Source organism: Chamaea fasciata, unplaced genomic scaffold, assembly GCF_029207755.1.
Source record: "Chamaea fasciata isolate MVZ Bird 193981 ecotype frontalis unplaced genomic scaffold, bChaFas1.0.hap1 SCAF_76, whole genome shotgun sequence".
NCBI classification, from domain to species: domain Eukaryota; kingdom Metazoa; phylum Chordata; class Aves; order Passeriformes; family Sylviidae; genus Chamaea; species Chamaea fasciata.
This window is the reverse complement of record NW_027094161.1, coordinates 406205-430087: the sequence shown is the minus strand read 5'-3', so window position 1 is coordinate 430087 and position 23883 is coordinate 406205. Positions and strand designations below refer to the sequence as shown.

Below are 23883 nucleotides of genomic sequence, written 5' to 3'. Positions count from 1 at the left end.
GAGATTATGACCCCCCTCATTCGAGGTTTGCCATAGTCTCTTAAACCAACAGCAATTTTTCTTCCAAAAACAATAGCATCTATCTCTTCGGTAGAATGACTTGAAAGATTTCTTGGACACACAAGAGATCAAACTGGTTCCACTGACTCCACTGACTCCTCACCTTTTACAGCTCTTAGCTCATAATCTAACAGCAGTTATAAACTTTGGACATGGAGTGAGGTAGCAGAGGAGTTAATAAGTTACAGTAGAAAATATGGACCAGTGAAGTACTGTCTTGGTTTGGGAAGACAGGTATATGCCAGGTAAAATTACAATCAGAGGCTCTTTGGAAAAGATTTGGAAAATAGGAATAGCAATTCTTTACTAGTATGTAATACAAAGCAAACAAACACAAAAAAACCCCTCACCAAACAACTACAGAATAAATAACAAACGAAAACAGTATGTAGTGGTTTGAAAGCAAAACAAATGAGAGGCTCCAAGTCAGAGATACAATTTAATAGAAAAAAAGGAAAGAAAGTAAAATAAAATAGATGCAATAATACAAAAGACCACTGACAAGAGTCAGACTACAACCTGAGCGGAGTGATGGAAGCAGTCCAGATGAGGTGGTCTTCCTGAAGCAGTGATCCTGTAGAAAAGTCTGGTAGCTCGGGTCCTCCGGGAATCCAGTGGGTAAGCGCCCCTCTGGTGTTCAGAGTCTCAGCTTATATCCAGGCTGGAATGCTTGGTTCCTCCCTCTGGGCGGAGCATCTCACAATGGGATGGTGAGTCATGTGATAAGGCCTGATGGGCCCATTAACAGGAGGTAGTCCAGGAGGGGGTTATCTGTGAGCTGTGTAGCAAAGGTGCTGATGGGCCCATTAACAGAAGATAAGCCAGAGTGGAGGAGGCAGGGAGCACTGCCTCACCTGATTTCAGCAGTTCATGAAGATGGTGATAGAATATACTTCAACCCAGGACAAAATTTTAAAGCCCCAAAATCCCCTAAATTCACCCCAAAATTTCCACCCAAAATCCCAAAAATTCACCCAGAAATTCCCACTAAAAATTGGGATTTTTAGAGCCCAAAATCCCTAAAAATTCACCCCAAAATTTCCCCCCAAAATGCCAAAATTCACCCCAAAATTCCCACTAAAAATAGGAACTTTTAGAGCCCCAAAATCCCCCAAAATTCACCCAAAATGCCCCAAAAATGACCCCAAAGATTCCCACGAAAAATCGGGATTTCAGAGCCCCAAAATCCCAGAACACGACCCCAAAATCCCGACTGAAAACTGAGATGTTTTTAAGCCCCCAAATCCCCCAAATTCACTTCAAAATTCCCACCCAAAATTCCCATTAAAATTCCCATTAAAATTGAAATTTTTAGAGCCCAAAAATCCCCAGAATTCACTCCAAAATTTCCTGCTTAAAGTGGGAATTTTTAAAGCCCCAAAATCCCAAAAATTCAACCCCCAAAACTGAGATTTTTAAAGCCCCAAAATCCCCCAAATTCACCCCAAAATTCCCACCTAAAATCCCTCAAAAAACCCCAAAATTCCCACAAAAAATTGGAATTTTTAAAGCCCCCAAATCGCCTAAAGTCACCAAAAATTTGGAATTTTTACAGCCCCAAAATCCCCCAAATTCACCCCAAAATTTCCACCCAAAATCCCAAAAATTTACTCCAAAAATCCCCTAAATTCACCCCAAAATTTCCACCCAAAATCCCAAAAATTTACTCCAAAATTCCCCCCCAAAACTGAGATTTTTAAAGCCCAAAAATCCCCTAAATTCACCCCAAAATTTCCACCCAAAATCCCTAAAAATGACCCCAAAATTTCCACTGAAAACTGAAATTTTTTAAGCCTCAAAATCCCTCAAATTTACCCCAAAATTCCCCCCAAAAATTGGGATTTTTAGAGCCCCAAAAGTCCCAAAAATTCACCCAAAATTGGAATTTTTAAAGCCCCAAAATCCCCAAAATTCACCCCAAAATTTCCACCAAAAATTCCAAAAATTTACTCCAAAATTCCCACTAAAAATTTGGATTTTTAAAGCCCCTAAATCCCCCAAAATTTACCCCAAAATTTCCCTCAAAAATTGGGATTTTCAGAGCCCCAAAATCCCTAAAAATTCACCCCAAAATTCCCACCCCAAGTCCCCCCAAAAAACCCCAAAATCCCCTTTAAAAATTGGAACTTTTAGAGCCCCAAAATCCCCCAAAACTCACTCATAATGCCCCAAAAACGACCCCAAAAATTCCCATTAAAAATCGGGATTTCAGATCCCCAAAATCCCAGAAAATGACCCGAAAATCCCGACTGAAAAATGGGATTTTTAGAAGCCTCAAAATCCCCCAAATTCACCCCAAAATTTCCACCCAAAATGCCAAAAATCACCCCAAAATTCCCCCTCCAAAATTGGAATTTTTAGAGCCCCAAAAATCCCAAAAATTCACCCCAGAATTTCCACCCAATATCCCAAAAAATGACCCCAAAATTTCCACTGAAAACTGAAATTTTTTAAGCCTCAAAATCCCTCAAATTTACCCCAAAATTCCCCCCCAAAATTGGGATTTTTAGAGCCCCAAGAATCCCAAAAATTCACCCAAAAATTCGAATTTTTGAAGCCTCAAAATCCCCAAAATTCACCCCAAAATTTCCACCCAAAATCCCAAAAATTTACTCCAAAAATTCCCACTAAAAATTTGGATTTTTAAAGCCCCCAAATCTCCAAAATTCACCCCAAAATTTCCCTCAAAAATTGGGATTTTCAGAGCCCCCAAATCCCTCCAAAAAACCCCAAAATCCCCACTAAAAATTGGAACATTTAGAGCCCCAAAATCCCCCAAAAGTCACCCAAAATGCCCCCAAAATGACCCCAAAAATTCCCATTAAAAATCAGGATTTCAGAGCCCCCAAATCCCAAAAAATGACCCCAAAATTCCGACTGAAAAATGGGATTTTTAGAAGCCCCAAAATCCCCCAAGTTCACCCCAAAATTCCCACCCAAAATCCCCCCATTAAAACCCAAAATTCCCACTAAAAATTGGGATTTTCAGAGCCCCAAAATCCCCAAAAATTCACCCAAAATGCCCCAAAAATGACCCCAAAAATTCCCACTAAAAATCGAGATTTCAGAGCCCCAAAATCCCAAAAAATGACCCCAAAATCCCGACTGAAAACTGAGATTTTTTAATCCCCAAAATCCCTTAAATTCACCCCAAAAATCCCACCCAAATTTCCCACTAAAATTGAGATTTTTTAGAGCCCCAAAAATCCCCAAAATTCACCCCAAAATTTCCTGCTGAAAGTGGGAATTTTTAAAGCCCCCAAATCCCCAAAATTCCCCCCAAAATTCCCACCTACAATCCCTCAAAAAAACCCCAAAATTCCCACTAAAAATTGCGATTTTTAGAGCCCCAAAAATCCCAAAAATTCACCCAGAAATTGGAATTTTTAAAGTCCCAAAATCCCCTAAATTCACCCCAAAACTTCCACCCAAAATCCCCTAAATTCACCCCAAAATTCCCACTAAAAATTGGAACTTTTAGAGCCCCAAAATCCCCCAAAATTCACCCAAAATGCCCCAAAAAATGACCCCAAAAATTCCCATTAAAAATCGGGATTTCAGAGCCCCAAAATCCCAAAAAATGACCCAAATTTTCGCCCCAAAAATCAGGATTTCAGAGCCCCAAAATCCCAAAAAATGACCCCAAAATTCTGATTGAAAAATGGGATTTTTGAAGCCCCAAAATTACCCAAATTCACCCCAAAATTCCCACCCAACATCCCCCAAAATTCTCACTAAAATTGAGATTTTTGGAGGCCCCAAATCCCCAAAAATGACCCCAAAATTCCCACTAAAAATTGGAATTTTTAGGAGCCCCGAAATCCCCAAAATTCACCCAAAAATTGGAATTTTTGAAGTCCCAAAACCCCCCAAATTCACCCCAAAATTCCCACTAAAAATTTGGATTTTTAAAGCCCCAAAATCCCCCAAATTCACCCAAAATTCTGACTGAAAATTGGGATTTTTGATGCCCCAAAATCCCCAAAATTCTCCCCAAAAATCCCAAAAAAACCCCAAACCCCCGCCCAGTACAAACCAGTACAAACCAGTAAAGAAAAACCCCAAACCAGTACAAACCAGTACAAACCAGTCACCCCAAATCCCTTCCCAGTTCATCCCACTTCATCCCAGTGACCCCTAAACCCTGTCCCAGTACAAACCAGTAAGGAAAACCCCCAAACCAGTACAAACCAGTATAACCCAGTACAAACCAGTACAAACCAGTATAAACCAGTAACTCCCAGTATCCCCCAGCGCCGGGCCCTGGCCCTGAGCCGCTCCCTGAAGGCCGCCGAGCGTCGAGAGATCCCAGTTCAAACCAGTACGGACAGGTGAGGGCACTGGGACAGGGACTGGGGGGCACTGGTTTATACTGGGATGGACTGGGAGTGGGTTTGGGGTCACTGGTTTATACTGGGATGAACTGGGAGTGGGGTTGGGGGTTACTGGTTTATACTGGGATGAACTGGGAGTGGGTTTGGGGTCACTGGTTTATACTGGGATGAACTGGGAGTGGGTTTGGGGGTCACTGGTTTATACTGGGATGAACTGGGAGTGGGTTTGGGGTCACTGGTTTATACTGGTTTAAACTGGTTTTGGGGTTTCTGGGCGTGGTTTAACCTTTGCCCCTCCCCCCACAGGTGAACCGACTACGTCCCTCGTCAGGCCACGCCCCCTTCCCTTATATGGAGCGACAAGGGTGGGACAAACTGGGCGGGGCCTGGGAGTTACTGGGTTGTACTGGGAAGGAGTGGGAGGGGCCAACGCGGCTCTGACCCCGCCCACCTCACTGACGCGCCAGCCTTATGTAAATTTATGCAAATGAGAGGTGAAATAAACGTGGGTGACGTCATTTGTACGCCGAGGAGCAAAGCGGGGCCGGGGGAATGATGGGATAAACCGAGGCACAGAGTTCTGCAGGGCATGACGGGATACACCGAGGCGCAGAGCGGCACCACGGGGCATGACGGGATACACCGAGGCGCAGAGCGGCACCGTGGGGCATGACGGGATACACTGAGGCGCAAAGCGGCACCGCGGGGCATGACGGGATACACCGAGGCGCAAAGCGGCGCGGGGCATGATGGGATACACCGAGGCGCAAAGCGGCGCCGGGGGAATGACGGGATACACCGAGGCGCAGAGCGGCACCGCAGGGCATGACGGGATACACCGAGGCGCAAAGCGGCGCCGGGGGAATGACGGGATACACCGAGGCGCAGAGCGGCACCGCAGGGCATGACGGGATACACCGAGGCGCAAAGCGGCGCCGCGGGGAATGACGGGATACACCGAGGCCCCAAATGACCCCAAAATGGTCCCGAATTTCCCCCAAAAAATCCGCCCCAAATTTCCCCAAAAATCCCCAAAATTCCCCTCAAATTTCCCAAAAAATCTAAAAAAATTCCCAAAATTTCCTCAAAAGTCCCAAAAAATTACCAAATTTTACCAAAATCCCCCCCAAAATTCCCAAAATTTCTTCAAAAATCCCCCAAAATTCTTCAAAATTCCTCAAATATCTCTCCCAAAATTGTCCCCAAATCCCCCCAAAATCGACCAAAATTCTCCCAAAAACAGCCCACAAAAATTCCCAAAATTTCCTCAAAAATTCCCCAAATTTTACCAAAATCCAAAAAAAATTCCCAAAATTTTGTCAAAAATCCCCCCAAATTCCCCAAAATTTTCAAAATTTTTTCAAAAATCTTCCAAATTCTCCAAAATTTCACCAAAATCTAAAAAAATCCCAAAATTTCTACAAAAATTGCAAAAATCCCCCCAAATTTCTCAAAATTTCCCTCCCAAATTTCTCACAATTTCCCTCCCAAATCACCCAAAATTTCCCTCTGAAATCACCCAAAATTTCTCCCAATATGACCCAAAATGGTCAAAAATTCCCAGGATTTCACCATTCCTTCTCCAAATTCCTCCGAATCCCCCGAATTTCCCCCTAAAATTCCTAACTTTTCCCAAAATTCCCCCAAATAACCCCGAAATTTCCGGAAAAATACCGCCAAATTTCCCCCCAAAAGTCCCAATTTTTTTCCCAAATTCCTCCCAAAATCCCCCAAAATTTCCCCCCAAATCCCCTGAATTTTCCCAAAATCCCCAAAATTCCCCCAATTTTTTCCAAATTACCTGAAATTTCCCCCAAATTCTCCCAAATTGCCCAAAAAATTCCCCCAAATTTGCCCCAAAATGACCCCAAATCCTCAAAATTCTCCCAAAATTCCTTCAAAACTCCCCAAAATGCCCCCAAATTTTCCCAAAATCCGCCAAATTCTCTCCCTGCAGAGCGCCCATTGGTGGCCCTTGAGGTCGGAAAGTTTTGGGGGAAAAACCCCGAAATTTGGGGAAATTTGGGGTGAAAATTTGAGAAGTTGGGGGAAAATTGGGATTTTCGGGGTCGTTTTTAGGGGAATTCTGGGGGGGAAATGGAGGATTTGGGAAATCTGGGAGAAAATTTTGGGGAAATTTTGGGAGATTTGGGGTGAAAATTGGGAATTTGGGGATTTTGGGGGGAATTTTTAAGGGATTTTGTGGGAAAATCGGGAAAATTTTGGGATTTTTTGATGGTTTGGGGTCGTTTTTAGGGGGATTTTTGGGGAAAATTTGGGGGAAAAGCCCCAAAATTTGGGAAAATTGGGAAAAAAATTGGGAACATTTGGGGGGATTTGAAAGATTTGGGAATTTTTGTGGAAAATTTTGGGGAATTTTGGGGGAATTTTTTGAGGATTCTGTGGGAAACTTTCGGAATATTAAAAAAAATTGGGAAAAATGGGGAAAAATGGTGAAAAACTGGGAAAAAATTGGGAAAAATGGGGAAAAATTGGGGAAAATGGGGAAAAATTGGGAAAAATTGGGAAATTTTGGGAATTCTGGGGGAAAATTTTGGGAATTTTTTCGAGGAAAAAAATTGGAATTTTTTGGGGGGGAAATTTGGAGTTTTTGGGAAATTTGGGGATTTTTGTGGGAATTTTGAGGGATCCTCCCTCTGCCCCACAGATCCCGAATCCCAAACCCCGCCCCACAGATCCCATCCCCGCCCCCCAGATGGCTCCTGCCCCACAGATTGTCCCGCCCCCGTCTCTGCCCCACAGGAGCCGCTGGAGCCGCCCCACAGGATCCGGCGCCCCCCGAGTGACCTCCTGAGCAACCCCTGCCACAGTGAGCCCCACGGCTGAGCCCTGACCCACGGATCTGTGACCCACGGCTGAGCCCTGACCCACGGATCTGTGACCCACGGCTGAGCCCTGACCCACAGAGCCCTGACCCACAGAGCCCTGACCCACAGATCTGTGACCCACGGCTGAGCCCTGACCCACAGAGCCCTGACCCACAGAGCCCTGACCCACGGATCTGTGACCCACAGAGTTGAATGGAAACACCAAATCCACGGGAGGGTCATTCAAGTCCTTGTGCTGTTTCTGTGCTGCTGAGCTGGGCCGGGCTCCTGGCACAGAGGCAGCTCCTGGCAACAAAGGAAACTTTTAGAAAGACATTTCTCCTGAGGAGAAATCCTCCTTCAGATGGGTCACCTGTATTATTTGAAATGTAGACTCAGAGTGAAAGTTTACAGTGGCATAACAACCTTTTCTGTTCCTTTCTCATTAATTGTTAACCCTCTCCTTTTTGTTTGTTTTGGTTAATTTTGCTTTTAACAGTAGAGAACATCATTCTTACATGGAATATTAGGTTTTGCACTTAGGCTAATTGATATCTACGCCTATAGAACCCATACCTATGGAATATTAAGTTTTTAATACAATACGTACGTTTCATGAGCAAAAAACCACGCTGAACTAAACAAGTGTCCCCCAGCCCCTCCAGGATCCCCAACTGTTCCCTCAGCGCCCATTCGCCCGCCCCCAAAGCGTCCCCGGATCCCTTGAACGCTCCGACCCCACAGATTCCCCTTGGAGCGACTTCAGGGAATTCATCTCCAATCATCCCCCCTGGCCTCGGAGCCCCTCGGAACACGGTTCTGCGCCTAAAAACTCCTGCCCCGCCCCGCGCCCTAGAGAGCTCGGTTACAGCTCCCCAAGCTCCCCGCAAGTGCTCCCGAGCCGTACACGTTCCCCCCGAGGACCTCAAATCGCGGCTCGGACACAAAAGTGTCCCCAAAGCGCCTTCCCGGAGCCCCAGATGCCCCGTTCGAGCCACTTCCGGGACTACAGCTCCCAGCATGCTCCGCGGCGCACTCGGAGCGCTACTCCAGCCGTGACTCCATCTCCCATCATGCCCCGCGCCCCACCGACAGCCATTGGAGCTGCGCCTCCACCTCCCGTGATGCTCCGCGGCGCCGTTCAACCCTGTTCTACCCGCGCCTACAACTCCCATCATCCCCCGCGCCCCAGAGAGTCCCCTCAGAGCCCCCCAGGTGCCCGCCCGGACCCCGAAGGGCCCCGGATTCCCCTCCCTGACCTCCAAGTGCCCCCCTGGACCCCGAATTGTCCGACAGAATCCCTAAGTGCCCCTCCAAGTGTCCACCCGCTTCCCAAATGTGTCCTCCAGACCCTCAAGTTCTCTCCAAATTCCCTGCCCCAAATGTGCCCCAGAAATGTCTCCATGAACCCCAAAGTTGCCCCTTTTACCCTGTCGGAGAAAATGCTAAAGAAGATGACAAAAGGACTAAAAACAGAGCAAATCAGCATGAAGAAGAAGAAATCAATCGCCAGTAGTGGTCAAGCAATTCATGAAGGGAAGTGTGTTACTTAGAACCAATGACCAATAACTTTCTTCGTTGCTAAAAATATATTGATTTTATAATGTCAATATAAAAATTAGGTAATAAAATATAGAAAAATGTTATTATAAAACTGAAAAAAAATTCTAATTTTATTATTTACATAAGTTTGTTTTTATAAAAAAATGCTGAATTTTCTTTTATGTTTTGGGAGCGCAGTCCACGGTGGGTGATGTCACACGTGGTGAGGTTGGGTGAGAAGCAGGTTGTCCAAACAGGGTCAGCCTGCAAGGGGCTCATTCTTCGCTGTGCTCAGAACTCCTAAGGAGACATTCAGCACCAAGATCACCTAAAGAACGCTTCAGTCAACTCTTCAATGAAATGAAAAATAAAAAAAATACTCCTGCAATTAAAAAACCAAAAATCACGAGGTGCGCTTTGATATCTTCCTCCTTAAGAGAATTCCGAACTGATTCCAAGCAGCTGCACAAGCCATGGAGACTTGAAGACAACTGAAGGAAGACAAAGAGCTCCGCAGGGATTTCGGTGGTTTTTTATCCGGTGGATTTGGGGCTGAGTCCAGGAGCCCCGAGGAACAGACCCCTGAGGAACACCACTGGTGACCGGCTGCCAGCTGGATGCAGCGCCATTCCCCACCACCCTCTGCCTTTGCCTCCCCAGCAAAGAGTGCTCCTGTCCAAGCCGTGGGCCGCCAGCTTTTCCAGGAGTGTGCTGTGGGAGACAGTGTCAAAGGCCTTGCTGAAGTCCAAACAGACAACATCCAAAGCCTGTCCCACATCCACCACGCAGGTCGCCTGTTCATAGAAGAGGCAGGTTGGTCAAACAACACCTGCCCCTCCTAAACCCGTGCTGGCTGGCTCTGATCCCCGGGCCGTCCTGTAGGTGCTGCATGATGACACTCAATATAAACTGCTCCGTGACCTTACCGGGTACTGAGGTCAGGCTAACTGGCCTCTAATTACCAGTTCCTCCTTCCCACCCTTTGTGTGAATGGCTGTCACATTGGCCAGTTTCCGGTCCTCCGGAACCTCACCAGTGAGCCAGGACTGTTGGTAAATGATGGAGAGCGGCTTCACAAGCTCATCTGCCAGCTCCCTCATCACCCTGTGGTGGATCCCACTTGGGCCCACAGATCTGTGAACATCCATTTGGCTCAGCAGTTCTCTGGCTGCCTCCTCCTGGATAACAGGGGCACCATTCTATTCCCTGACACCATCTACCAGCCCAGGAGGGCAGCTGTCCTGAGGACAAGCCATATTCCCACTAAAGACTGAGGCAAAGAAGGCGTTAAGCACTTCTGCCATCTCCTCATCTGCACTTCCTAAGTTCCCTCCCACATCCAGCAGAGAACAAAGGTCGGTTTTCAGCCTTCCTTTTGCCGTTAATATATTTGTAAAACCATTTTTTATTTTCCTTCACAAACTTGCTGCCGTTGGTAGGACATTTAGTGACAGAAGCTGCAGCTGGTTCTCCAGGAAGGGTTCTTGGAAAGAGCAGACAGGACTGTGGAGAAGATTCTGGGAAAGCTGAAACAGCTTTTAAAAAATGAAACAAAAATGGAAAGAACCAATCCAAGACGGTTTTCTCTATTTATTTCTATGCTCCCCTTTTCCATTTTGCACTACTTCTCCATCCCATTAACTACAAATGGATCTCACCTCTAAGATCCATGACTTGGCAAGTTTTGGACGCTGTGAAATACCATGAGCTACACACAATTTGCCTACCCCCGTTTTTCTTGGAAAGCAATGCTGGAGACGCAAGTGCAGTGCTTGGGCCAGGTACGAATTCTGCATTCAAGGAATGTTCTCTGACAGTGTGTGACCCTCAGCAGGGACAATGCACAGCAGCAGCCAAGGGGATTGCTCTGCCACAGTGCAGGAGTCAAGGCTCTGGGTCTTGGCTCAACGGGGCAAAGTTCCCGTGTTTGGAAGGCTCAGGGGCTGCCCCCGGGGCGCACGGGGCTCGGCGTGGGGCTGAGCGGGCGACGGACAAACGGACCCGGGGAAAAACGGCCCCGGGGCTTCAGTTGCAGCGGCAGCAGCGGCAGCAGCGGCAGCAGCAGCAGCAGCAAAAAAAAAAAAAAGCTCCTCTTGCGACTCCCTCCTGCTTCTCCTCTCCCTCTCCTGCAGTCCCACACCCGCTCCCAGTCTCCCTGTCCCGGTGTCCCCCTCCTCTCCCAGTGTCCCTCTCCCCTGCAGGGCCGGGCCATGCCCCCGGCCCGCCCCCGGCCCCGGGCGGGGCTGCCCCGTCCCCGCCCCCGCCCCCGGGCCTCCCACCGCGCTCTCGCCTCCGCCCGCCTCTGGCTGTCCTGGCGATGGCGGTGCTGGGCGGGGATCGGTGCCTGGGCCAGGGACAGTATCGCCGCGCTTTGCCTCCGCCTGTTCCGAGCCCGGCCCCGGCCCCTCCCGGGCCCCGCGGACACACGCGGCGCGGCCGCTCCCGCCGCCTGCGCTGCGCCTTCCCCGGCCCGAGCTCCGCCGCTGGCCAGCGCGGCCGCCGGCCCCGAGCCGCCAGTGTCGCCTTCCCAGGAGCGAACGCCTGGGGATGCCCGGCCTGGGGTGGTTGAGGGGCGCTCAGGGGCCGTTCCTGGCCCCAGGCCGAGCGCTGACAGCCGCGTCTCTCCGGCAGGGAAGGCGCAGCGGGGCCTCCAGGAGCAGTACCGGCTGGGTTCGCTGCTGGGGCGCGGCGGCTTCGGAACTGTCTTCGCGGCGACGCGGCTTTCGGATGGCGCCCCGGTGAGCGGCGGGCGCAGGAGGAGGAGGAGAAGGGCGGAGGAGGAGGAAGAGGATGGGGCTGGGCAGGGCGGGCGGTGAGCTCAGCCCGCTGCTCCCCTTGCCTTGCAGGTGGCCATCAAAAGGGTGCCACGGAACCGCGTCCGGCACTGGGGAGAGCTGGTGAGTGAGCGGGGGCCAGCGGGAGAAGCCGGGGCGTGCCGGGCGGGGACGAGCCGAGGCCCGGCAGGGTGGAATCCGCCAGGACGCCTCAAGGGAGAGCGGGCGTGCGGCCACTGGAGGGTGCAGAACATCCCGGGCAGGGTGAGCGCTTCCCCACCCCTGGCAGGGCCTCAGCCCCACTGACGGCATCGTGGTCCTCCCACAGCCCAACGGCACCAGCGCACCGCTGGAGATCGTGCTGCTGGACAGGGTCTCCACTGGCTTCCCTGGTGTGGTCCAGCTGCTGGAGTGGGTGGAGCTCTCCAACAACATCGTGATGGTGCTGGAGCGCCCGGAGCGGTGTCAGGACCTCCAGCATTTCATTCGGGCACGGAGGTTCCTGTCCGAGGAGGTGGCGCGGGAGCTGTTCCGCCAGGTCCTGGAAGCTGTGCGGCACTGCACCAGCTGCGGGGTCCTGCACAGGGACATCAAACCCCAGAACATCTTGGTTGACCTGGCTACCGGGCAGGCCAAATTGATTGACTTTGGCTGTGGCACCTACCTGCAAAAGACAGCATACACTCAATTTGCAGGTGAGCCCACGCAGGACTGTGCTCCCGGTCCCAGCATCTCATGGCCCAGCCTGGGTGTGGCAGCAGGGACTCTCCCTTTTGCTGCCAGACACGGCACTGAGTCTTCAGCCAGGTGGCTTTTGAGCAGGGGTGTGTGGGGGGCCAGCTTCCAGCCCTGCTGGCAGCCTTTGCCAGCCACTCTGCCCAGGACTGGCGCTGGGGTTGGGGCAGGCAGCTCGACAAAAACACCTGTGGGTGAGAGTAGCAGAGAAGCGGGGGCTAGAAGCAGTGCAGCAGCCAGTTTGGTGTGCAGGCAAGAATGGGCTTGGGCTGCTCTGCCTGCCTTATTTGCCCTGGCTTCATAATGTTTTTTGGGGCAATGCAGGCAGGGAGGATGAGGGCATGGTTTTTCCCTGGCGCCGAGTGGGTTTTTCCTTTGGATGTCATGGCCAGGCCTTGCCACGGCTTCCGCTGCCCCCTTCTGACACTAGTAGCTTTTTTTCCAACCCTGAGTTTGTAAACAAGTCACTGGTGCTGGTGAGAGAGCAGCAGGTCACCCCACGTGCCACTGGTGCAGCCCCCGCATGCCCAGGGATGCTGGGGCCAGGCTCTGGGAGCAGCAGCATCGCCCTGATGAACTCCATCTGTATTCCATAGGAACACCATCCTACAGCCCCCCGGAATGGACCCACTGTGGCTGGTACTATGGCGAGCCAGCTACCATCTGGTCCCTAGGCATCCTGCTGCACCAGATGGTCTGTGGAGGACACCCTTTCAGGAGGGGTCAGAAGATCAGCTGGGACCATCAGCTCTCCCTGCCACAACGGCTCTCTCAAGGTGGATGCTCATCTCTGGGCACAGGGGGAATACCAGTGCTGGGAAACAGCAGTTGGCTTGTGAGCATCCTGCTTTGGCAGCTGCTGAGGAGGTGGCACATGTCCTGCTCTCCTGATCTCCTCCAAAACAGGGAATTGGTGGGAAAGTTTAGGCCCAGCTCTGAGCACATGCAGCATGGCCTGGGCATGGGAATAGTGGGACAGGAGCTTTCTCCAACTGACTGGCGGCTTCTGGTTTCTCTCCCCAGATTGCCAAGATCTCATCAGGTGGTGTTTATCAGTGCACTCCTTGGACAGGCCCTCATTAGAAGACCTGTTCTGTGATCCTTGGATGCAGGATACTCATCTGCCATAGAAGAAGGGAGAGAGCCACAGGCACACTTTGATGCAGGGCCCTGGTAAGTTCCAGCTGCACACATGCCTTGGTGATCAGAAGCAGAGCAAGCCAGACTTTTTGTCCTGCCTGTGTCACTGCGCAGGGCTCATGGGATGGGCACAGGCAGCCCTCGTGCTGGAGCCGAGCTGCTCTGCCCAGACTGGTGGCTGCCATCCAGGCTGGTTTTGCTTGTCCTGGTTCACTGACAGCTGGGGCCCTGGGCAGAGCCCTGAGAGCCTGGTCTCACTCCCAGGGAACGAGAAGGAGCCCCTGGAGAAGCTGGACAAGGTGCGGCTGCTGCTGCTGGAGACAGCGAGGACAACATCAAGGATGAAAACCTCTTCTGGGACCTTGCCACCACAAAGGTGAAGATGATTGACTTCAATTCTGGCACCTTCTTCAAAGCCAGGCTCCACAGCCAATTTGCAGATGAGTCCACGAACAGGGGGATGCTCCCAGATTTGGGCATTGCACGGCCTGTCCAGGAACCACAGGTTCCTCCCTTTGCTGGGGCAGGTCCAACTGATTGTTCAGTGGGCTGCCAAGCTGCTTTTTGGCAGGGCTGGGGGCACAGGCTGGGGTGGTTACAAAATGGGAGTTGGCTCCTGGCCCTGCCAACAGCCCCCACCACCCACCGTGCCCTGGGCTGGGGCTGGGGCAGCCAGCCCGACACAAACAAACCCCCAAGGTGGGAGCAGAGGTGGGACTCCAGAGCCTGTCCATGGGCTGCTTTGCTTGGCAGGCAAGGAAGGGCTTGGGCTGCTCCACTGCCCTTGTTTGCTTTGGGATCACCATTATTTTGGGGGGCAGTGCAGGGGGGAAGAGTGAAAGCATGGGCTTCCCTCACTGGTGGGTGGGTTTTTCCCAAGCATGTCAGAATTGGCCCTTCCTCAAGCCCCTGACAGAGATCACATCTTTTACCTTTTCCCTTGTTTCCCCTTATTGTCTGTTAATTGGTTGTTTGTTTTTCTAAAGGAAGTGTTCTAGGTGGTGTCCAGTTTGGATTGGGAAGTGCTTGGGACCAGCTGTGGCGTGGATGGGCCGCGCCCTTGGAGAAGGCTGAGGACGTGGTTTGGGAGCAGCTTTTCTTCCCGCGGCGGATGGCGTGAGGTGGGTCCCCGTCTTCTTGGCACGGGTGGGGTAAGAGCTTTTGGGAGATGGCAGCCAGCACAGGAGCATCTTGCTCTGGGCAGCTGCTGAGGGCTGGATGCGCCGTGGCTGGCTGCAGGCTGGGCACACGTCCTGCCAGCAGTGATGGGCAGCTTTGGGCCCAGCCCTGAGCACGGCCAGCGTGGCCTGGGCACCGCGGGCGGCTGGGACAAGGGCACAGGAGCCTTCAGCTGACGGGCGGTTTCTGGTTTCTGTCCTTGCAGCCGGGCTCTGCGGGTGCTGAGGCTGCTCTGGGCTCTGCCAGGGCTCTGCTGGGCTCAGCACCGGGCCGGAATCAGCCAAAGAAGAAACGGTGTGCCCTGCAGCAGAGACTTGCCTTGAGCATTTTGGCAATGCGGCTCAAGTTTGCAGAGTGTACATCTCCAAGAGAAAACATGATACCGCCCAAAAAATAAACTTCTTCAATACCTTCTGAAATGAAATCAATCTGGGATGGCCCCAAATGACATTTTTAAGCTTGCTCAAGCTGTAGCTCAGCTCTTCTCTGAACAGTTCTGTCCTCCACCTGCCTTTTCCTTCACAATGCTCTCTATTTTTCCCCAGTGAGTTCCCAGCCCATGCCAGTCTCCATCACACTGTTGCCTTCCTTGGTGCCCCTCAGCATGAGGAAGACTGAGTCCCAGGCTTAGGGACTGTCGCTGGCTGAAGAGTAGCAATGTCTCAGAGGCCCAGAGACATTTTAGTGTCATTCAGAGCTGCTCTCCAGCCCTCAGCTCTCCTCACTGCTGAGTTCCCACTCCCTTTTTGTCGTCCTTCCAGCAGGATGACCAAGGGGCTCTTGGATGTCTCTGTATCCATGCACAGAAGGCTCTGTCTGCGCCAGGGTTTCCATAATGTCTTTGTACCCATGGGTATGGAATGAACACAGAGAGGGAAAGTGTCAGGCACGGTGCTTGTGCACTCCTTCCTTTCTATACAAGACACATCCATGCACACCTCACATACAGATGTATTAAAAGGATAGGGATGGATAGAGATTTTCCACAGAGCTCTAACTTTGGCTCACCTGTAAGCCGGAAGCCAGGGGATTTTTTCCCAGCTTTGTGTGAGTAGGTGTCTAAGAGCTGAGGAGAGCAGCATTTAGAAGCAGTTTCAGGATTTCTAGGCAGGAAATGGAGCTGACAACCGTCAGTGTAACTCGCTGTATTCATCGGGATGGGCTGCTGGTTCTTTAGGAATATGGCACAATGGAGAGACAAGACTTGGAACAATCCCAGCTCTCTGTGGATTTGTGCAAAGGGAGAGCAGCAGGAAAACTTTGTGTCTGCTTTGGGGGACACAAGGTCCACGGAGCTGGGGTGGCAGAGGGAAACGCGGGCTGGTGGCAGGTGAAGTCCTGTTTCATGACATCCCAGAGTGGCACAGGACAAAGCTAAAAGCACCCACCACCCCACTGATGAAATTCTTGGGCTGCTACACATAGTATAGGAAAAACTGCTGTCACACAATCCAATGGGATTTAAAACTTTCATTTGCAACACTTTTGCTCCAAGTTTCAAACTGCCAAATTTTTACACTCAAGATGCAGTCGTACACAATCCATCTTTCAATTTCCTATTGCTTTAAGTTTAAATTTACTTCATATTAGAAAATAATTCCAAAATCTGCAAAAGAATGCAGCTGATGAATCCTTGCCACGAGCACATTTACAAAGCAACTGAGTTCTCATTTCAAAACATCACTTACACCTTTTTAATCCACACTTATGGAAGACTTTTAACTACACGGTTTTTGGGCAGTTTTTATCTTTTGTAATTTTTCCGGTTTTCTCTTTTCTTTTTTTTTTTTCTTTTTCTTTTTTTTTTTTTTTAACAGAAAACACATCCTAAAGAATGTGTTTCCTTTGTTCCCTGTTCCTGTATGGAGCAGCTCCCTTCCCGCTGGCCCTGCAGGGCTGAGGCTTTTCCCCGTTGCTGGGCACAGACTGATGGAGCAGCACTGCTGAACACGGGGACACAGAGGGAGCAGAAGCAGCTGCCTGTGTCCACCTGCAGCTCCAAGGCCCAAATTGGTTCCCCCCTGTCCCAGCTGTTGGGGGGGTCACACTTTTATTGGGGTCCCTCATCTATTCAGTCCCCACCCTCCCCGGGCTGCTGGGAGTCCCAAGAACCCAAAAAGCTCCCCCCTCTTCTGTCTCCCCACTTACGGGTACTGGGAGTCACTGGGCTCATACTGGGACTGACCGGTGTTATAAATGCATATTATAAACTTGGCTTTTTGCAAGATGTGTTCTATATGGTTAAGAATACTGTGTAATGATATAAGTTTTTTTTAGTTCTGCTATTAGTAAAGAAAATTAGGCATAGAGGTACTAGATGATATAGTATGCTTAAACTGTCTGTTTGGTCGGGATAACATCTAGTGAACATGTAAAGGAGACTCTGCTATTGAGATACCAACTATCAGCATCTACCATCTGAAGAAAGTATGGACCAAGGCCCAAGCTGGAGGTGATAATGAAGACACAGCCAAGAAACACGCATGCCCTAAAATAGCGGACCCAAGGAGGGACCATGCAAAACAGTTCCCGGAATATGGAAACTAGTTTATGGAAAAATATGAACATTCAACAGGTTGATACAATGGAAATGGTATTTAAAGAATGACTCTGATACAGCAGTGTGGACTAGGCTAAATGCCAAGTCAACCGGCCAAACGTAGTTAGCTTTTTTTTTTATCTCCTAACTGACTCATTTTCTATTAAACCTGTTTCTGAAAATTTACATAGAAAGTGAACCTTGTTTTTCACAGACTGGGCTCATACTGGGACTGACCGGGCTCATACTGGGAGCAGCCACTGCCGGCACCGGGACACCCCAAAAACACCTCCCGGGGAGCCCCCGATGTCCCCCCGAGGGGCATCTGCTGCTCGGCTTTGGAGCCCCGCGAGCTCCAAACATCCCCCCAACAAACCCCAAACCCAGGGACCCCCCGGGATATTTGGGGCGAGCTCCCCCTCCCCGCCCCCTGCGGGATGGGGGCGATGATCCCGGCGGTGCCGCCAGTTCAGGGAGCGCTGGAGCCGCCGCTCCCTCCGCTCGTCTTCTCCTCCCGCTCCTGCCGCCGCTGCGCCTCTTCCTCCCTCCCTCCTCCTCCTCCCCCGGGCCCGGGCCCGGCCTGGGAGGGCGGGGCCAAGGAAAGGGCGGGAACTGGGACGGGAAAGGGGCGGGGTCAAGGAAACGCGCGGTCCTAAAACCGCCCGGTTTCGCCTAAAATCGCCAATTGTGCCGAAAATCCACCAGGTTTAGCTTCAAATCATCCAAATGGGCCAAAAATCTCCGGGAACGGGACCAGGACCGAGACAAGATCAGCACCGGAACCCGCAGCAACACCAAGGCTGAGACCGTCACCGCAACTGAGACCGGCCCCGCACAGGCACCGGCACTGGGACCGACATCGAGACCGAGACCGAGACTAAAATCAACACCAGAACTGGTACCGGGACCAAGACTGAGACCACGACCGACACTGCGACCGGCACCGGGAGCGCTTCGGAACCGGCCCCGGGAAGGCTCCAGGACCGCGGCCAGAACCGAGACCGGCAGCGCACCGGGACAGACCGAGACCGGCACCGGAACCAGCACCGACACTGGCGCTGATCCGAGACCGAGAGTGAGACCGAGCCCGAAACCGGGACGGGGATCGGACCCGGAATCGCTCCGGGATCGCAGCGCTCGCTCCGGGGAGTTTTGGCCGCGCCTCCGGGCGGGACTGGGCGGGACCGAGCTGGGAGATTCGGAGCTTCCCAAGGCTGAAAATGACTCCTTTAGTTTTTCGAATGTGTCTCCCTTAGTATTTTACACAGACCAATCTGATTGGTGACAAAAAGACAAACCTCATCAATCACACTAGTCAGACCAGAGGGACATCAAGAAGAAGTCTCTCCTAGGAAAAGGAATGAAAAACAATGCTACAGTTTTTAGAAAAACACTCCTCTTGTTTACAGAAAATTCCCCGAGAAAAGAATTTCACAAAACCAAAAGATCTCAGGCACGAAAGCAGGGCTACAATCTCTCTTGGCTTTTGCAGTACAAAGAGAGGGAGAAGAGAAAATAATTAAGGTCTAATCAAAAGGATAATCGGCAAGGTGACTTCCCAACATGGAACACAGGGAATGTGGGTCACCGGGGCTCTGCCCAATGTGGCTCCTCCAGTGGGGGCTGGAGCTGGAGCAGAGCTCGAAGCTCTTTCTGCACCGGGGGCACTGGCAGGGCTTTCCTGATGGTGCCTTGGTTGGTATTGGGTCAAGGCTGAGCTTTGTGAGAAGCTCTTCCCACACTGGGGACACTCTTGGGGCCTCTCCCCAGTGTGGATGCGCCGGTGGATGATGAGGTTGGGGTTGTGCCTGAAGCCCTTCCCGCAGTCAGGGCAGCGGAAGGGCCTCTCCTCTGTGTGTGTCTGCTGGTGTTCAAGGAGCTTGCTGCTGACCCGAAACCCCTTTCCACACTGGCAACACTTGTAGGGCCTCTCCCCAGTGTGGATTTTTAGGTGCAAGCTCAGGCTGGCTCTGTGGCTGAAGCCCTTCCCACATTCCCCACACTTGTACGGCCTTTCCCCAGTGTGGATGTTCTGGTGCTGGATCAGGTTGATTTTCTGGCTGAAGCTCTTCCCACATTCCCCACACTCATAGGGCCGTTCCCCGGTGTGGGTCCTTTGGTGGAGGATCAGGTGGGAGCTCCGCCTGAAGCTCATCCCACATTCCCCACACTTGTAGGGCCTTTTCCCAGTGTGGATTCTATGGTGAAAGATCAGCCTGGACCTCAGACTGAAGCTCTTCCCACATTCCCCACACTCATAGGGTCTCTCTCCGGTGTGGATGCTTTGGTGGCTGATCAGACTTGAACTCTGGATGAAACTCTTCCCACATTCCCTACACTCATAGGGCCTCTCCCCAGTGTGGATCTTTTGGTGTAGCCTCAGGTTGGCTCTCTGCCTGAAGCCCTTCCCACATTCCCCACACGTGTACGGCCTTTCCCCAGTGTGGATGTTCTGATGCTCAATCAGGGTGGCTCTGTGAAGCTCTTCCCACATTCCCCACACTGGTAGGGTCGTTCCCCTGTGTGGAACATCTGGTGGCGGAGTAGGCTGGACCTCTGGCTGAAGCTCATCCCACATTCCCCACACTCGTAGGGCTTCTCCCCAGTGTGGATCCTTTGGTGGAAGTTCAGGTTGGCTCTGCCCCTGAAGCCCTTCCCACACTCCCCACACTTGTACGGCCTTTCCCCTGTGTGGATGTTCTGGTGCTGGATCAGGTTGATTCTCTGGCTGAAGCTCTTCCCACATTCCCCACGCTCGTAGGGCCGTTCACCTGTGTGAATGCTTTGGTGGCAGATCAGGCTGTTGGCCTGGCTGAAGCTCTTCCCACACTCGGAGCACTTGTGGGGCTTCTCCCCATCACGAAGCTGCTCATGGACCACCAGCTCTGAGCTCTGGCTCCATCTCCGGCCGCCTTCCCAGCCCGGCCTGGCTCTTTCCTCCTCACATCCTCGCCAGCTGCGTTTGCAGCCCCTCCTCCTCAGGGACCTCCGGCCCTTTTCCTCTCCGTTGCATTCCTGCCCCGTGGAGCCGCTCAAAACGGCCTCTGCCACGAGCTTCTGCCGCGGGGATTTGTTCTCCCTGCTCTCCATGCTCGGCTCCTTGTCTGGGGGAGGAAGGACAAGGACAGGATGGGATTTGCCTCCGTGTCACAGGGAAGGGGAAGGAGATCCCCCGTCTGCTCGGTGCCTGCCCTCCCTGGGCTGCGGCGAGTCCCAGGAACCCTTAAAGCTCCCCCCTCTCCTGTCTCCCCACCTACGGATACTGGGAGTGACTGGGCTTACACCGGGAGCAGCCACTTCCAGCACCGCGACTCCCGAACCCCCTTCCCAGCCATCCCGCCCCTCCAGCCCCTAACGGGGTCCCGGCAATCCCAGGGGTCCCCCCCCTCTCAGGGTCCCCGCTTTGCGGTTCTGGGCTCTCCTCTCTCTGGGCTCCCGCTCAGGGAAGCGGCGGCTCTCCCGGGCTCCCCAAACCCGGTGTTCCCCCGCCACCGCCGGGGCTCTGCCGACACCGGGACACCCCAAAAACACCTCCCGGGGAGCGCCCGATGTCCCCCCGAGGGGCATCTGCTGCTCGGCTTTGGAGCCCCGCGAGCTCCAAACATCCCCCCAACAAACCCCAAACCCAGGGACCCCCCGGGATATTTGGGGCGAGCTCCCCCTCCCCGGGCACCTGCGGGATGGGGGGCGATGATCCCGGCGGTGCCGCCAGTTCAGGGAGCGCTGGAGCCGCCGCTCCCTCCGCTCGTCTTCTCCTCCCGCTCCTGCCGCCGCTGCGCCTCTTCCTCCCTCCCTCCTCCTCCTCCCCCGGGCCCGGGCCCGGCCTGGGAGGGCGGGGCCAAGGAAAGGGCGGGAACTGGGACGGGAAAGGGGCGGGGTCAGGGACAGGGCGGGAATCGTGAGGGGAAAGAGTCGGGGCGAAGGCGACGCGCGGTCCTAAAACCGCCCGGGTTCGCTTAAAATCACCAAAATGCGCCTAAATTTCTCCAAAAGGGCCTAAAATCCACCCTCACACGGATCAGGTTTGGCCTCAAATCACCCTAAGAGGCCTGCAATCCCCACAAAGTGGCCTAAAATCACCCAAAGGGCACTAAAAGCCACCCTATAGCCACAGGGTTCGGTCTAAAATCAGCCCGTTGGGGATAAAATCATCTAAAGGGGTCTAAAACCAACCAATGTCGTCTAAAATTGCCCAGACTGGTTTAAATCCACATAAAATGTGGATTGCCCAGACTGGTTTAAATCCACAAAAAATCCCCTTAAAACTCCTAAAAAGGGCGTAAAATCAACCCTGAAAAGACCTGGTTTGGCTTAAAATCAATGAAATGTACCTAAAGCCCACCCTAAAACCCACCAGATTTGGCCTAAAATCATCCAAAGGGGCCGAAAATCCACCCTAAACCTGCCCAGTTTGGCCCAAAATTACCCTTAACCCGCCTAAAATCTCCGGGACTGGGACCGAGAGCGGGACCGAGAGCGGCAGCGGAACCAGCCCCGAGACTGGCACCGCCCAGGGACGGGGACTGAGAACGAGATTGGCGCCGGGAGCGCTCCGGGACCAAGACCGGCACCGGGACCGGCACCGGGACCGGCACCGCCCGGAGACCGGGACTGAGACCGGCAAAAAATGGCTCGAACGGCACCAAAAACGCCCCTGAAGAGACCAAAAATGCCCGAAAAGTGACAGAAAATGGCCACAAAATGGCCCCCAAATGACCCCAAACTGACTAGAAATGCCACTGAAATTACAAAATACGGCTGAAAATGACCCAAAGCGTGACCAAAAATGACCCAAGAGTGACAGAAAATTGCCCAAAATGCCGCAGGATGGGGGAGCGCCCGGAGACACAGAATTCCCAAAAAATTTTAAAAAAAAAATCCCCCCAAAACTGCATACAAAAGGAAAACTATAGAAAAAAACAAACTGAAAAAAGCCTCAAAATAGCTCAAAAAAGAAAAAAACCCAGAAAATGCCTGCAAAAATTCCAGTAATATTCCCAAAATTTCCCAGACTACCCAGAATTTCCCAAATCCCCAAAAAAGTCCAAAAATTTCCCTAAACACCAACAAAAATCACCCAGAAAATAAAAGAAAAAAACCAAAAAACCCAAATCCTAAAAATGTCCAGAAATATTTTAAAAACCCCCCAAACTCCCCAAAAATTCTCCAAAATTATCTAAAAATCCCCCAACTCCTCAGATTTCTCAAAATTCCCAACATATTCCCCAAAGCCCGCAAACAGCAACAGAAAACACTCTAAAAATGCAAAAACACCACCCCAAAAGTCCTAAAAATACCTCAAAAATCCCCTCAAAATACACAAGACGTCCCCCAAAATGAAAAAAAATCCCTCCAAAATTCCCAAAAATCCCACGACCCCCTAGAACTGCCAAAATCCTTGAAAATTCACAGAAATTCCTACACTTGCTCTCAATGAAGTTGTGCAGCAGGCAGGACTTGCCCGTGCCGTGCTGCCACTCACCGAGAACTTGAAGAGGATATCTAGGAAAAAGAATTCCCCAAATTCCCAAGTTAGGACCCAAAATTACCCAAAATTCCCACCCTTTGACCCGAAATTCCACAAGTTCCTGCGTTTGGACCCAAAATTCCTCCAAAATTCCTCCAAAATTCCTAACAGAGGCCCCAAAATTCAAAAAAAAAAATCCCAATAGAGCGCCCAAAATTGCCGAATTTGGACCCCAAATTTCCAAGAATTAGCTGTACAGAGCCAAAAATTCACAAAAATTTCCTTTATGGGCCCCAAAACTCCACTATGGAGATGCCAAGACTCCCCCAGACCCCCTCACATCCCATGCAGAGAACCCCAGATCCCCTATAGGGTCCCCCAGGCGCCCCCGGACCCTCTATCGAGCCCCTACATATCCCCTCAGACCCCCCTGGGGACCTCCAGACCCCCCCAGACCCCCCAAATCCCCCACAGGGACCCACAGACACCCCCAGACCTCTCCGGACCCGCTACAGGCTCCCGCTGACCCCTAGAGATCCCCTACAGACCCCCCAACCCCCCAAAACGCCACAGAAACCCCCCAAATCCCCCACAGACCCCCAGACACCATTTAGGGACGCCCGGAGCCCCTTTACGGACCCCGCTGGACCCTCTACAGAGCCCCCAGACCCCGATAGAGCCCCGAGACCCGCCCAGCCCCCTTTAGGGATCCCCAGACCGCCCCAAAGCCCCTACAGACCGCCCCAAATCTCCTGCAGATCCCCCACCAAATCCTCTAAGGAGACTTCCAGGTCCTCTCAGACCCCTATAGATCCCCTAGAGATCCCCTATAGATCCCTTATAGACCCCCATTCCCCCACCGCAGGTCTCGGACACGCCGGAGCCGGCTCGGGGGACCGGGAACAAAGATGGCGGCGCCCGGGAGAGCCACTTCTGGGTCGTCTGCGCATGCGCCGGACGGAACGCGCCAGCAGATGGGCGGGGTCCAAGGGAAAAAGGGGCGTGGCCAATGACAGGGCGGGGAACGAATGGAACGAGGCGGGGTCAGAGAAAGGGCGGGAACTGGGAGGGGAAAGGGGCGGGGTCCAGGAAACGGCGGGAATTCTGAGGGGGAATGGGCGGGGTCAAGGGAACGCGCGGTCCTAAAAGGGCCCGGTTTGGCTTAAAATCACCCAAAAGACCGTAAAATCTCCGGCACCGAGACCGAGACCGGAACCGAGACCGGCACCGCTCCGGGACCCGCACTGTGGGACCGACACCGAAACCGGCACCAGAACTGGTACCG

The 23883-nt window shown here is 52.1% G+C and overlaps 1 protein-coding gene across 1 annotated transcript; it reads right to left on the bottom strand.

Moving 5' to 3' along the window:
• Positions 1–18292: 18292 nt before the first annotated feature.
• On the bottom strand, positions 18293–22954 carry LOC136304407 (zinc finger protein interacting with ribonucleoprotein K-like). Its single transcript, XM_066207969.1, has 2 exons — positions 20805–22954; positions 18293–20235 (listed from the first exon to the last, which is right to left on the bottom strand). The coding sequence occupies exon 2, from the start codon at positions 20219–20221 to the stop codon at positions 19595–19597; it is 627 nt and encodes a 208-aa protein (XP_066064066.1). The 5' UTR covers positions 20222–20235; positions 20805–22954; the 3' UTR covers positions 18293–19594.
• Positions 22955–23883: the final 929 nt, after the last annotated feature.